This window comes from Cajanus cajan, chromosome 11 (assembly GCF_000230855.2).
Source record: "Cajanus cajan strain Asha chromosome 11, NIPB_CcT2T_4, whole genome shotgun sequence".
Lineage (NCBI taxonomy): Eukaryota > Viridiplantae > Streptophyta > Magnoliopsida > Fabales > Fabaceae > Cajanus > Cajanus cajan.
In genome coordinates this window covers 40,746,194-40,761,697 of record NC_138527.1, presented here as the reverse complement: position 1 = coordinate 40,761,697, position 15,504 = coordinate 40,746,194, and the positions used below count along the sequence as shown (strand labels likewise).

At 30.1% G+C, this 15,504-nt stretch overlaps 2 protein-coding genes across 5 annotated transcripts; one reads left to right on the top strand and one right to left on the bottom strand.

Annotated features, from left to right (window-relative positions):
• Positions 1-8,447: 8,447 nt before the first annotated feature.
• Positions 8,448-9,565, top strand: LOC109811187 (uncharacterized). Of its 2 annotated transcripts, none has more exons than XM_029273922.2 (4): positions 8,448-8,657; positions 8,760-8,799; positions 8,884-9,090; positions 9,212-9,565. In XM_029273922.2, exons 1-4 carry the CDS (start codon positions 8,580-8,582, stop codon positions 9,319-9,321), a joined length of 435 nt encoding a protein of 144 aa, XP_029129755.1. In that variant the 5' UTR covers positions 8,448-8,579; the 3' UTR covers positions 9,322-9,565. The 2 variants fall into 2 exon arrangements, with proteins under 2 accessions (XP_029129755.1, XP_020230439.1); XM_020374850.3 differs by having other exon boundaries at positions 8,451-8,657; positions 8,733-8,799.
• Positions 9,566-10,319: 754 nt separating this feature from the next.
• LOC109811192 (galactomannan galactosyltransferase 1) lies at positions 10,320-13,798 on the bottom strand. Of its 3 annotated transcripts, XR_014430566.1 has the most exons (3): positions 12,220-13,798; positions 11,150-11,455; positions 10,320-10,753 (listed from the first exon to the last, which is right to left on the bottom strand). XR_014430566.1 is itself a non-coding variant. In XM_020374858.3 (2 exons), exon 1 carries the CDS (start codon positions 13,548-13,550, stop codon positions 12,225-12,227), a length of 1,326 nt encoding a protein of 441 aa, XP_020230447.1. In that variant the 5' UTR covers positions 13,551-13,798; the 3' UTR covers positions 10,320-10,753; positions 12,220-12,224. The 3 variants fall into 3 exon arrangements, 2 of the variants coding, with proteins under 2 accessions (XP_020230447.1, XP_020230448.1); XM_020374858.3 differs by lacking the exon at positions 11,150-11,455; XM_020374859.3 differs by lacking the exon at positions 10,320-10,753 and having other exon boundaries at positions 10,893-11,455.
• Positions 13,799-15,504: the final 1,706 nt, after the last annotated feature.

Below are 15,504 nucleotides of genomic sequence, written 5' to 3'. Positions count from 1 at the left end.
TATCATTTTTACTTTTACAATATGATTTTAAATTAATTTTTAACCAATTTAAAATGTGAAACTGTAATATTATATTCACCTACATAAAAATTATTAGATGTAATTGATGTTTAAATCTGAAAGAGATATAAAATATAGTAAAAGTAATGCAAAAAATATATCTCATGAACAACTAAAAAATAATATGAAATTAGATATTTTAAATTTTTTTATTTTCACCATGTTTATAACATTATTGATTTGAACTTCAATTTCATTCAATATTTTTTTATATATTTAAATCTTATGAGACAAGTTTCAAATTGAATTTAAAAGGACTAAGTTGACAAAAATTTAGGAGATAAAAAATTAAAACAAATATTTTAAAATATAAAGGATCAAAATAAATTTTAAAAAAATAAAAAAAAAATAAAAAATATAATTTAACCCAAATTTTAAGAATAATGTAATTTAATTATTTATAAATATTTTTCATGATAATATTAGTTGTAAATTTATAATAAACTATTAATTATAACTACATATGTATGCCTGTTAAAATGCTAACTATTGATAGACGATTTTAAATAATTATTCATGCCTTTTTGAAAACATACAAGATATAACTTATTTGTGTACATTTATAGATTTAAATTAAAAAATAGAAGTAAGAATATTTTAAATATTATATTAAAAATTATTTTAAAATTCTAATATGAGTACTCTTCCAAATCCCTCTAATATTGAAGAGAAAGCTAAAATTAAATGAGGAAAGATTTTTCTTTTTTTTTTCAACCATTCCCTTCTTCCCTTCTAAAAATTGAATCAAATTAAATAATAAAAGTTAACAAAAAAATTTCATCTTCTATTCATTCCTCTCCAACTAAACACTAGGTAATTTTTTATCTATAATATATTTTTATAAATATACGTTAATTTGAATTAATATATAATATATTCTCATGAATTTATGGTAATTTGAATTGATGTGATAAAATATTAAATAATATTTAAATGCTTAAAAATTTATTAGCTTGATGTATTTATTAAAAAAATTAATTTGAAGATTAAATTATTAAAGTTTAATATAGATTATGAAATTTCTTAGTAGAATAATTTTACCAATAATTATTCATAAAATAAATGGATCATTCTCCTCTATATATAAAAATTTTATAACTATCTACATCTTTTATATTGAGTTAAGTCTATTTTAGTGATAATGTGATGTTTTTAATTATGATTTTATGTTAAAATGAAATTTTGATTTAATTTTTAGTTTCTTTTAGAACAATTTAATTTAATTTATAGTTAAAAATAATAATTTCCATACACACTTGTATTATCAAATTTGGGTAAAAATAATTTATATATTTGTTATTTAATAGTAGAAATGATAAATAAATTCATTATATTGGTATTAGTAGTATTTGAATCTGTTTCAACTTTGACAAATAGTATTCAATATGATCAATTACAAGCATAAGTAATAGCTGATTGATTAAATCGAGAATGAATACAAAGATAAATATATAATTACCCGTCTCATATCTGTCATCTTGTTCATTCCTTCTTTAATTTTAATTTTTTTAAAAAATTTACTTTATTTATGTAATTTTGACTTTTTTTAGATTTATATTAGATAAAATTTAATTAATATAATTTTATAATAATTATTTAATGTTAAAATTATTATTAGTTTTTATATTTTAAAAAAATATTTAATTAATTTTTAGATAATTACAAATACATTTGATACTAAAAGATGAAATAAAACAAAAAATTTATACTGAACAAATATAAAAACAGAAATAAATATAAAATATAAACTCAAACAGGAAGAAAGAAATATTAAAAGCCACACCCACTGCATCCATCTACCATCTTTGAGGGATTATGAGCGAAGAGTTTAGTCAATCTAAACTCTTACTCAAAGACAAAGGGTTTTTGCGTTGCCATCTATTCTTTATGGTCCTGTAGCTAATCATATCTTCATTTCACCAAATTCCATAACTTTACCCAATAAACGGCGTCGCTTTTCTTTTGGAAAATCCCCTCCCCATTCCTTTCATATTTTGCTAAAATAACACTCCATTACAATTTACAACCCACCATTCCTTTTTCCTCCCCTCTTATTAATTTCCCGCCATCAACACGCTACATGTTTTAACTGTGTTATATGTTGTTTCTTATTTTTCTTATTAACTTTGAAAATATTTACAATAATTTCAAAAATTAATTTAAAAAAATGAAAAACTGCTTTTATATATATTATTTGTTATTTATCAAAGCGAGGGTAAATAATTAGAAGATGGTCGAAATAAAAGTTTGAACGCTTGCAAGAAATTAAATCACCTTCGAGTCAACTAGAATTAGCTTTAGCTCCGGGATGACCCACCCCTATTTGAATCAAACTCCATGTTTTCCGCTATCTTATTCATATTGTCAAGTAAATACACAAATTTCATGAATAAAATAGACTAATGAACAAGAGGAAAATTTGGAAGGAGAAAAATAAACTCAAATTCACGGATCACAACAGTGTTGTACAGAAACACAAGGATCACAATCTCTCTTAAGTCTTCACCCCGCAAGGTGTTGCTGCATGTGTCACGAAATTTGACACACATATCTTATCCCGTAAAGAATTTAAGTTGTTTCACACCCATATTAACAAGTAGTTCAGAGCTAATCAATTTGAAAAATGATTTCCGTAGTCCCTTGTTTCCTAGTTTCCTGCTTGAAAAAAGTTAGTCATGTGTGAATCAAGAGTGAGTTCAAAATCAGATTCAATTTTTAGCTATATTTATATGACAGAAAAGGATGAAATACAACAGAATGAATCAAAGTTTCATGATTTCAATTATTTAAAAAATAGTAAAATAGTATGAAACACGATGAAATGAATTTTAAGTTTTAACTTATTCCGTCCACGGTTTTTATCTTCTTTTAAATTCGGGATTATGTGATAGAAAAACTATTTTTTATTATTAATGAAATATCTAAACAATGAAATAGTAAATTGATATTTTTTTGTTGTTGTCCAATAGTAAATTGAGTTGGTTTTGCATTATATTCTACTATATATCTCATTTTATTTTTCTTAACTCTCCATATAAAGTTATCACAGATTTGTTGAATTTCATTAAAAAAAAGTCCAAATTAATTAATTAAATTCAAGTTGAGTTAACACATATTTTTTAACTAAGTTTACTTAAGTCAAATCGAATTCAATATAATAGATGTATTTATAAATAAGGCAACTAAGACTTTTTTTTAGGAGTTTATTTTATTTTTTACACTACTAGAAAAATATCATTTTCACGAATTTTCCTAAAAAAAATATTCGCATAAATTTTTTGTAAATTTTCTTGCAATAATAATTTCACAAAAAAATTTTACGAATTTATTTGCGAAACATAATTTATTAATATTTTTTACAAATTTTTTTATGAAAAATAATTTACAAATTTTTTTTACAAATTTTGCTATAATTTTAATGATCATAAAAAAAAATTTCTATGGTAAAAATTTGCAGAAAATATTGTAAGAATTTTATTTTGTTTCTTGTAGATTTTCTTGCAAAAATAAATTCGCAAGTAATGTTTATTAAATGGTAAAAAAAATTTTGCAGGTAACTTTTCCTGCCAATTTTAATCCGCAGGAAAAATAAAAAATATTTAAATTTATGTTTAATATTTTAAAAAAAACTTCAAGTCCCACGTCGATTGAAAATAAAATAATTAAAGAGTATATAAGTTGGGACAACACTTACCTTACAAGTTGATTTGTATGGTTAAGTATTAGACTTATAATCTATAATCTTAAAATTTAAAAGATTATGTATCACATGTTGAAGGCGTAGAAACAAATGCTTTAGATGAATTTATTGTAAGCATTTGAAAGTTGAAGAATTATTGATAAAATTTATAGTAAAAATATATTATCCACAAAGATATTACCTGCAGATAAAATTTTGCAAAAAAAATTGTAGGAACAACATTTTCTTCAAATTTTTCATAAAAATTTATAAAATAAAAAATCACATGTAATAAGAGAAATTCTAGTAGTATTATGAGTGGTCCAAAATATAATAAATATATTTATAAATTATAAAAAGGATGTAATTATCATTATATTTGTCCTGCAAGATTGGTATTATTAATTGATTAAGTTCTTTTGTGCAAATTATTTATAATTTTGGATAGAATTTGATTTTCCTCATATTTATATCTTTCTCTACAAACTTATATCAGACATAAATTAGATAATTTATAATTTCATTAAAATTATTTTTTTAAAAAATAATAGTCGATTATAATCTTGAATGAGTTGGTATCTTATTATAATCTAGAGTTTTTGATTACCAAAAATTATGGTCGCATTTTTTTAAAATAATCCCTACATGCATGTTTGTAAAGTCATAAGGGGCAGGGTCATGCACAGTTAATAATGGTAGATAATCAAAACACGAGTAAATAAAACATGTTGTGAAGTGGATGAGAAGGAAGGGTTTCCATTTGTAGGGAACAGTACTTGTATTTAACATCTTTCTGTATTAAGATGAATAAAGTGAGATGGAGGAATATGATAAGTCAATGTTTATGTGCTTAATGTTGGGGTTATTCTTTGCTTCTTTCTCATCATCCTCAACTCAAGTGACGAGTCAACAACACGAGGCAATGAAACCCAACTATTTTCACGTGTGCCATTTGCGCAGACATCATGCTTTGACTTTGGACTTTTACCTCCAGATCCTACCATTTTTTTTATTTATTCTAGTTCTAATTTATTAAAATTACATTTTGCTTTAAATATTTTTTGGGCTCGTTAAAAACGGCTTTTCATAAAATAAATAAATTTTCACGTGTTTTTCTAATTTGTTTTTTAAAAACAATTTTCTGTTTACTTTTAAGAAGCAATTTTTTTTATCTGTTTTCTTTTAAATACTTTTTATAAATAAATAAAAAATTAAACAAACGGAGCCATCATTTTGTAACTTTCTTCTAACCTTTTAGCACTTCTATTAAGTAAAATAAGTAATATAAATAAAACATAACTTATATATAATAAAATTAAAAATATTCAATAATTTTTTTGGTGTACTTTATTTTTCTGGTGTACATATTCAATAACCCTTAATCCTTATATATATAACCTAAAAATAATAAAATTTTAAGTTATTTAGTGTTTATTTGAATATATTTATTTATTAATACTTTTAAGAAGAAAAAAAATGAGTATAAAAAAATAAACTTTTTCCATAAGGCATAAGTTAATTTATATATAAAAAAATCATATTTATTTTTTCAAATTTTTATTTTTAATTTATACATAAGTAATGAAGAATCTATGAATTTTAATTAGTGAGAAAATACTCACATATATAAATTAGTGAAAAAAATATTTATAATATATATTTTTTAATATATTATAAATTATAGAACCAGTGATGGATCTATACATAGAGGAGTGGGCTGAATTTTTACTCTTTCTTAACATTATATATACTATATTTTATAGTATATTATATTTTAATTGTTGTTAATATATCATGATATGTTATAATGTATTGATATTTTATTTATATTTTATTTTACAGAGTATGCACTACATTAAAATTAATTTTTTGTGGCAATTAATTTATTATTTAATGGTCATATAAATGAGTAAAATGACCATTGTTTTTTTACCAGCATTTAAATAAAGGCTGGTGTATCTAATGTCGCTAATACTATTACCGGTATTTATATAAAATGCTGGTAAAAATCTACTAAATTGTCGAAAAAACATATTTTTTTTAGTGACAATTCTAGTAGCCATTTTAAAGACTAATAAAAGTTATTTTTTTTAATTGTCTCCTTTACTTAAATAATTTATTCCTATAATTTCTTTTTCTAAATTCATAACTAATGTACTTTTTTTTATCTATACTCAATGTGTGATTTGTAAGATGAGGGTTGTTTTTTATTTATATATATTTTAATTTATTTTTTTTAATTATCTTGTCTCTTAAGAAATGTGAGATTTATAATGTGAAAGTTGCTCTCTAATTATTTTATAACATTATTAAATTTGATAATAATGAGTGATTTAATATCGATTTAGAATAGTGAATTAGGAGTCAATCCTATAAAATAAACGTGTAAGGTGATAGTTATTACTTACTTATATACTATTTAATTATTTTATCTCTAATCGATGTGGGACTTAAGTTTTTTCTAATAAATAATTGTTACTAATAGTAAACTTTAGTGTAATATAAATATATTTTTAGTGGTTATTATATATTAGTCATTAATATTTTTACATATGGCAACAATTAAATTATTACTATTAAATAATTATCGTTAATAATAAATTTTATTGTAGTGATGATTGTTCTCACTGACAAAATTACTTTTACTTTTTTATTATTATGATATGTATAGTATTTTCTACCAAAAAAATCTGTCTCTTATACTCATTAATTGAAAATGTCATAATTTAATTTATTAAATTATGTTATTTTTAATTTGATTTTGATTTCTAAATCCTTTTAACTTGAATGGTATGGTGTGTCCGTCTGTGTTGACAAGGTGGATTCACGTTGAGAGAATTTGTATAATTGTATCTATAATTTTTTTACTTAAAAATATTTAATAAGAAAAAGTTTGCTTCCAAAAATAACGTATATCCCCATAAAATATTTTTTAAGAAAATGAACTTAAAATTTTAGAAGAGATAAAAAAGAAAACAAACTACTACTAATTATTTGTATTCTTTTAACTTTTTCTATTTTTTTCTATAATATTAAATAAATAGTACAAATTCACACTTTCGTACAATCTAAATAAACAGAAAAAAAAAAGGAAAAATTGTTATTCTATTCACAAGACAATTGTAGTTTATATAAAAAAATAATAATAATAATTCATCAAAAAATATATTTTTTATCAAAAATTATTATGTTTTTATTTTATATAAATATTATAAAATATATTTATTGTCTCCACTAAACATATTTTTTAGATTCGTCATTATATAGAACAATTTATATATATTATATTAAGAAAAATAAAAATTCTTGTGGGGGCAAATTCCTCCAAACCCTCTAATGTAGAACCGTTATATGTATAAGTTAGTTTTACCTTTAAGATATTTTGTTTATTTTTTTTTATTTTATTCTCTTATGATTATTTATGAAAAATATTATCCAACCATTGTTGTTTTTCATATAGCCATGCGACGGTGACTAATGAGCTTGCCTCTTCTTTTGTCCAAAAATTTCTAAGCAGACATATGCTGTGTCTTTTTCGGCCCATGGTACAACAAAATTCCACGAGAGCCCAGAGAAAGGATGAAAAGTAGAAAACTAAGGCCCAAAAGTAATAAATGTTATATTTGTTTAAAAATGAATGAATTTAACATACAAAAGACACTAAATCTTTCTGTAAATTATTTTTATAAATAATAAATAAAAAAATATATAAAAATGAATGATTATTAAAAATACAAGTAATTATAGAAAGAAATTTACAGATACGAATAAAAACTTTGAAATTTATAAAATAAAATTATAAGAGAAAAATTGTCTAAAAATATAAATATGAAATGAGACAATTCCTTTTATTAATAGTATAGATATACATATGTACATGAAAATCTTTGGAGGAGCTAAATTGTCATAGTTATTCTTGACATTCCTCAAACTTTTTCAAGGTTTCTAATAGAAAAGAAAATTTCTAAAAAAGTTTGAATCATTAAGTTGGTTAAAATTCTTTTTAAGAATTCTCTCTTTCAAAAGTTTAAATCTCTATTTAATTTACTTATAATTCACTTATTTTCCTCCTAAAAGTGTGAAGAAATTTGAAATAATTTATCTTTTTCGTTGAACTGGCACCACTTGAAGAAAATATTTCACCACTAAAATTTCTTTATACATGTCATTCAATCAATTTATCTTATATTTTTATATTTGTAAAAATAAGTTTTGTTTATATTTTCATATGTATTATATATTAATATTAATATTATAATATTTATTAGATATAATTATTCTATAAAATTTTAATTATATATGTTGTTCATATTATTTAATAATTTTAATTGAAAAATATCTATTAAATAAGATGAATGTTTAGTATGATTAAGTTTTGGTTGCTATATTTTAAGTTATATATTTACACATTTTTTATTTCATTTATTATAAGAGGAAATTATTCAAATAATATTAAATATAATATAGGATGGAAAAAGTGAATATTTACAAAATAAAATATTATTCTTATTGAGATATGAAAAGTAATTTTGATAATAAATTTTATAAAAAAAATATCTAATTTTTTTATTATTAAAAATAGTCAAATCAAACATATTTTTTAAATTTTAAAATAAAAAGTATTTTTTGAAAATTAAAATAAAAAATAGAAAATAGAAAATGTTTTCTAAAGCAAACACACCCTAAAATTTTGAATCCAGTGACAAAATAAAGTGTGATCCCAATTCCCAACAACTCCGAAACCTTTTTTAGGCACCCCTTCCCAGGAAACAAATATTTGAACTAACGTGGATGCATCCATTCTCGTTTGGTTCTCTAATCGACGTATCGGTTTGGTTTCATGAACACGGATGACAGAAAACGCAGATTCAATGAAGGCATCGTTAATATGCTCTATCCCTCTCCTCCACCACTACCAGTATGTATATATATCTCTTCTTACTTCATATTTTTTCTTCAATTCCATGCTTAGGTTATTCTTTTTATCCTCTAGCACCAACAAGATCAATTCCAACCTCAGGAACCTTTCACTGACGACTCTCGTTCTGACGTTATTTCGGGTACCATTTTGGTCTGCAAGCACCATATACTTTAACAATCACACATGTTCAAACATTTCTTTTATTGCCATTTTGAAAATGTAGGCACTTTGGATGGCTACGACGATGCCTCCACGAGCGGTGATTCCGAGACGGAGAAGCTCACCAGGGCTCAACGAAAGAAAATTCGCAAGAAGAAGCTCAAGGAGGAAACCACTCATCGCGGAAAACTTATTGGGCCGCTGTTGCCTCTCAGGCCCACCCAAGCTGGACAGGACGCTCCACCTGTTCGATCAAATGCCTCTGAGGAAGGTTCTCATACTAAACAACACTTTGACTTACCCTTTATGAATGTGTTGTTGTTATTTATCTAAAACTAGTATATAGACACGTTATGTTGTCTCTGACGTTTATTCAACACAACTTGGTTTAGGTGCTAAATCAGTGAAAGTGAAGAACCGGAGAATGGCAAAAAGGCTCGCCAAAGAAAAGCCAAGTGACTCTACTTCGGAGAACACCAATCAAAGTTCCGCCCCTTTATAATTAAGTATGCGTTTGGGTTGCTGACAACAATAATAAAATATAGTATGCTATTTGTACATGTATAAGGATACACCAATTATCTTCTTGTATTCTGAAGGCCGAACGAGTGTTCTGAACGAGTATTCCGATCCAACGTGAGTAGACGGGTTTGTACCTGCAAAAGGCACTCCGATGCTCAAGTCAGCACAAGCACGGAAATCTAGAGTAATTAATGAACAATGACGTTACCTTTTGACCTGAGCTATTTATACTGACAATCGTGGGCCCTGGACCTTATGGGCCCTGTAACATACTTACCGTATTAGATAATACTTCTTAATCAGCTAATTAACCCTTAATCCTTTATTAAAGATAATTAATAAAGATAAGCCGATCTAGGTGACCGATTGGCAATCGGCCACCTGGTTCGGCCATTCGGCGGCCGATAAGAGGGTGGCTGAACGCCCCTACCCGTACACTATTTATTAGAGTACTACTGTTCAGTGTTCAGTTAAGCTCGTAAATGTAATCCACTGATTAAAACAATTCTTTTGTTAGCAGCTCTAGAATTTTTTTGCTTAATTTTGGCTCTGGCTGCAAGTTGAAATTGAGACTATCATTAATCTTATGCATGTAATTGTCGGTTTCTGCTTATTTCATTTATTTTTCCCTCAATGACGAGTGGAATATGGAAAAGAAAAAGTACTATACGCATTTGATGGGTTTGCACTTGGCTGTGTTTTTCACCACTTGCTTCTAGGGGGTCAAAAAATAAATCTAATTAGGTTTCAATCCATAGCAAAAATTTAGTTGAAAATTTTAACCTTACCCATTAAGTTTAATGGGTTAAACGATTCAACCCATGTCACCATCTGTATCTGCTGCAACAATTAGTATAGAACCACCTCACGCCGCAAATTAATTATTGCCGTTATGTATATTCTACCTGTTGTAAATTTGGGGAGCTAGTAGTAATACCCTTCAACATGAATGAAAAAAAACTGACTGGGACCAAGTAATGCTCATAAAGGAAATGTGGGATGCACGTCACGTGTCCACAAAATTTATTCGGCCATTATATCTGGATCTTGGGTACACAAACATTTGTCATAGCAACCTCATAAAGGTTTACACTTTACACTGCTATGCCACTATTACTTCTATATATATAGCAGGAGATGAAAGGGGAGAAAAAACCAAAAACAAAGGGTAGATGTAACTGGAGTGGCCCAACTGCGTGAGGTAAGCCTCACTGGTGGTATCTTTTATACTGTTATTGTAGTAAATAAGTATTCACATGGTATAGTACGCTACTATGGGATTGGGAGCGTGACCCCACAATCACGATGATAATACAGGTCGATGAAAGTTCTGGACGCATGCACATGCTTCATCTATCCATCTTAATTAATGGGCCGCGGTAAAATCTATCCAAGCTCAGTGGGTCCAAACACTGCAGCTCCAAAATAATGCATTTATTAGATCCACGAGAAAATGTTTCCGCAACAAACAACATATAAGGAATGGTTAGAATCTTGGCAGCATGTAATGTTAATATTTTATTTTTTGCAATTTTCTTGCACACTTTAAAATAAAAATGAAGGGTTATTCAAAATCAGCTGATAAAAAATATAATTGCACGCGCTGAGATATGCAAATTATTTGTAACAAGTTAGCCTGCCATATGGAAAGTGCTCTTTTAGCCAGTGCCATGTTTTGTCAGAACCAATATTACAGGAAATAATAATAAACAAGCTTGGGTAGATTGACTTTCGTAGATTCATATAATTTAAAGATCATGGATTCATGGTGGTTGAGCGACAATCGACAACGTAACTGTGCACCCTACCCGTATATTGTTATAATATAAGGTATCCTTTCATCCGATTGCCCCGAAGCATGTAATGCCGAAATCTTGTCAGTGTGCACAAACCACACTTCCTTCATCTGTTCAGCGGTTGCTGTTGGTTTTTTTGACATTTTCACCCCTCTTTAGCTAACATTGTAAAGGTGAACGTTTACATCATAGCGAGACCTCCTTAGGGCACAACTTATCCAAAACTTTTGTACACTTTTTAAGGCAAAGCTTTGGTTCAGGGATTCCAATTAGCGCCAAGATTACTTTATTTCAAAATACAATTAATTCAACTCAATCCTGTTTATGATAATAATGGAAAAGTCAGCTGGCTAAATAATGATAGCAAAGACTAGTATCTTTCCGAGAAATGTTAATTTCAATTACAGAATGTACTAACATTTTTATTGTTGAGATGAAATAACAACTTTTATTAGAAAATAATACTAACAATAATTATACATATCTTCATGCTTCCAAAAATATTATTTTAATGTTTGTTTCAATAGTTACCAAAAATTACTAAATAAAAATAAATAATTTGAATACATTAGAATATAATTGTTTAAATATTTTATCTTTCAAATTTAATGATTTTAATATAAAGTATATTACATTATCAGTCAAAATTAGAATGATGTGATAATAGGGTTTAAACCGAATATCTTATACATACTACTCAAATCTTCTATATATCTTGCGGTATAGGAATAATGATGGATTCATTTTGAAGCTGGAAGTCCGGAATTACGCAAAGCATGTTGTAGTTTTCCAAGGCATGCAGCAAGATTAAAAAAAAAAGCAGTGAGGTGGACAGATTTAGCGAAGAATGGGAGACAAAGCACCCATCAAGATAATGCTTTTGGGGATTCGGGAAGAATGAAATTATGCCTTCCATTAACTAAAAAAATCTCATTAACGACAAAACCCTTGAGCAAAGAGAGAGGAAGGTGCCAGAAAAAGAGAAACCTTAAACTGAAATAAAATATAATATTATAAACAAACAAGTGGTTGAGTTGAGAGTTACAGCATATGTGGAGATTGGTCAACATCAACAAGTTTACCTGAACTAAGGAGGGGGATAATGAAAAGGAAGAGGTGAAACGGCGTGATCGAGTAGATCCGGGTGCACGTAACCATATTTGCGCATGACTTGATTATCAGCGAAATTGAAAGCCTTTTGCATTCCGTTCCAGCAATCCTGAGCGGAATACATGGCATTGTATTTGCCGCTACAGGGTTGGCAGCCAGTGAAGTGCGTGATGAAGGGCCTCCTCCAACTCCCTTTGCCGAACCCAGCGTCCTTCAAATACTCCTCCCGCATCTCAGCATACCCTTCGCTCACCTTCTCCGCGTGACGCCTCCTTAACCTGCGCACACCCTTTTCGATTTCCTCGTACTTGGCGCTTATGTTAGGGAACGTTCCCAGAATCTCCTCCCAGTACCCCTCGAAATAGTACTCGCTCTCCAGATAAATCCTGTCCGCCCATTTCTCCTTCTCGATGGCGATCAGATACGCCAGGCCCGTCTGATCGTCTGACTCCGGGAAGAACTTGTCTTTGAAAGTCGACCGCAGCGTCTCGCCCCACTTGTCGTAGTTGGGAGTCTGTGGGCCCATGCTGGCCCAGGAGTCCATGAAGTCCAACGACCACTGGCAGTTTCTAATTAAAAAGACGCCGGCGTTGAGGCCCGTCCAGCTTCTCTTGTCGTGTATGAGGTGGGCCCACCCGTGAACCACCAGGTTGTGTTGCTTGTAACGGCTAAGAGGGAGCTTGAAGTCCATGTCGGTGAACAAGGCGTCGGAGTCCACCCACCAGATCCACTCGGCCTCGGGGTGGGCCATCATGGCGGCCCGCACCACGGGGTACTTGGCCCAATACGCCAACATCTTGGGCTGCAGGAGTGCGTTGTTGTAGAAAATATCGTACCCGTGGAGTCTGCAGTAGTCCACCTTGTTCTTGAAGAATCTTAAGAGAAGGTGGTCGCCGATAGGGTTCCGGCACGGCGCCGGCTGAGACCCTGTCACCATCACAATCCTCTCCGGCGCTCCGGCGGCCAACGAGGGGTGAAGCTTTAACCAGTCCTGGCGCTTCTCGTCCCAGTTGCGGACTTTGTTGTCCATGGTGTAACCCACTTTGGGGTCGTCGTAGAAGGTAGGGTCGGGAGGGTCGAATTGGGTTGAAACGGCGTCGTTTAGGGTTTGGAAATTGGGGGGGTCGTTGGCGATGGGGGTGGTGAAGGAGGAGAGGCCCCACACGAGGATGAGAGCGGAGAATGCTCCTGCGAGGAAGAGGAAACCGTCGGAGAGGAAAAGGGAGGAGCTTTTGTTTCTGTGCTTCGAATTCGCCATGGGAGAGTTGTTGTGGGTGAGATTAGAGAGTTCAGATGATACCATTTTAAACGGTGGAGCCTTTATTTTCTCGTGTCGGTTGTCGTCCGATTCTGCACTATTTTCGCCCCTTAAACGCAGAAAAGGGAAGAGTCATGCGCTAACTTGTATGCATCTAAAATGCCCTAGATTCTGACATTGGAAACGCTGATACGCATTGTCGTTTATATGAAAAGAGTGTGCGCGCCATCTACGACATGGAAACTCTTTATTTGGGGGCTTCGGTTGGGTGGGGTTTTTATAATACGTAACGGGGTTTAATTAAAAAAAACATTTTATTAATTGTTTAATCGTTAATTCCCAGAATGTTTTTATTATTTTTATTTAATGTTGAGTTGAGCATTCATTTTGTTATTCTGTCTTTTCAATAAAAAGAATCAGAAAATTGGGTTTGTAATTACTAGTGTTTGATGGAAGCATGGAGATTGGTGGATGAAGAAGAAAAGATGTGCATGGGATGGGAAAGTTTGAAATGATGGACTACTAAGCTACCAATTTGCCTCACTTTATCCATTTATGTCGTGATTGAAGCTGCTGACTTGACTTCAAAGGAGACCTGACAGTGCCACCGACTCATGTAAAATCCCAAAATTCAATTAACTAAACACTAACTCATTTACATTATAGCAGCAGCACCAACAGTAATTTTAATATAAACAAAATTGTTATTAATATATGCTTGCTCATTTTATTCAAAGATATATATCCCACTGATTATAGAGTCATGATATAAATTTGAAATCACCGATTAAGTTAAAATAATATATTATGAATTAATTTATGTATTGATACTTGATAGAGTAATGTATGTTGTTGGTCTTTTTAGCGTAAGTAGATAGAGTAATTTGTCTTAATAAATAAGTGGCTAACCGTAAGTACGTCCGCAGTTGATATTAATTCCATATTTCCATTAAAAGGGAATTAGTAACAAGGTAGGTACGTACGTTTACTTTCTTTAATGTAGCAATTCACGTGGCTTTCATGCTATTATAGACACGTGGAATGTGACCACAGTTGGCCACGCCAAACCCTTCAACGCCATTTTTAACTTTCACTGTCCCACTATATCCCTACCCTTAAATTTATCAATTCTCAAACAAAACTTGTGAGATTATATATTGTACCGTCCAGGTTAAAACACGATTGACCTCTACTCGGTTAACATCCGATTAAGTTATCAGGCTACAAGTCCTCTCGTCTTATCGGCTCAGGACTGGAAGGCTAGTGTACTGTCCCGGTTAGAATCCGACTTGATCCTCGTCTTGGCTGAGAACCACTCGGCCTAAAACCGAGTTAGCATCTCTATGCGAGCCGATTTACTCCTACATCGACTCCACTCGCTTATGAGAGGGTAACTCGGCGCGTACTCGACTAGATCCTTGGTGTACCAGCCGACTCGGCCCTAACTCGGATCCACTCGCTTATAAGGAGGAACTCGACTTTTACCCGAGTGGGCTCAAGGCTCAGGCCTAGTCGGTTAAAGACCGACTAGATTAATCCTCACGCATTGCGCGGACACTTGGCAACAACGGTTGAAGAAATCCCTACGTCCTCGGGGCCCATGAGGCCCATAGGCGACGAAGTATAAAACCTAAAACCCTAAGTTTAGGCATGCAGATTACACTTTTGAATGCTCTGGCTCTAAGGCACGATATAGGAAAAAACCCTAGTCCACCCTTTGGCCGGAACATATATATATATATCCTACCTTTTCATAGTTGATCCCACGAACTAGCTAGCCTGTTTCGCCACTATTATACTTTGATGAAAGGAAAACTAATCTAGTTACACAATATTTTGTTAAAGCCATTTCGAGTTAACGTTCGTGGTTAAAAAAAATATGAGTCGTCTATGTCTTGATGGTTGTAGTAACATTTGCTATTACAATAATTTCTGTAAAAAAAAATTTTCTATTTTTTTTAATTACATAAATTATTTTATTATTATTTTGATTCTATCT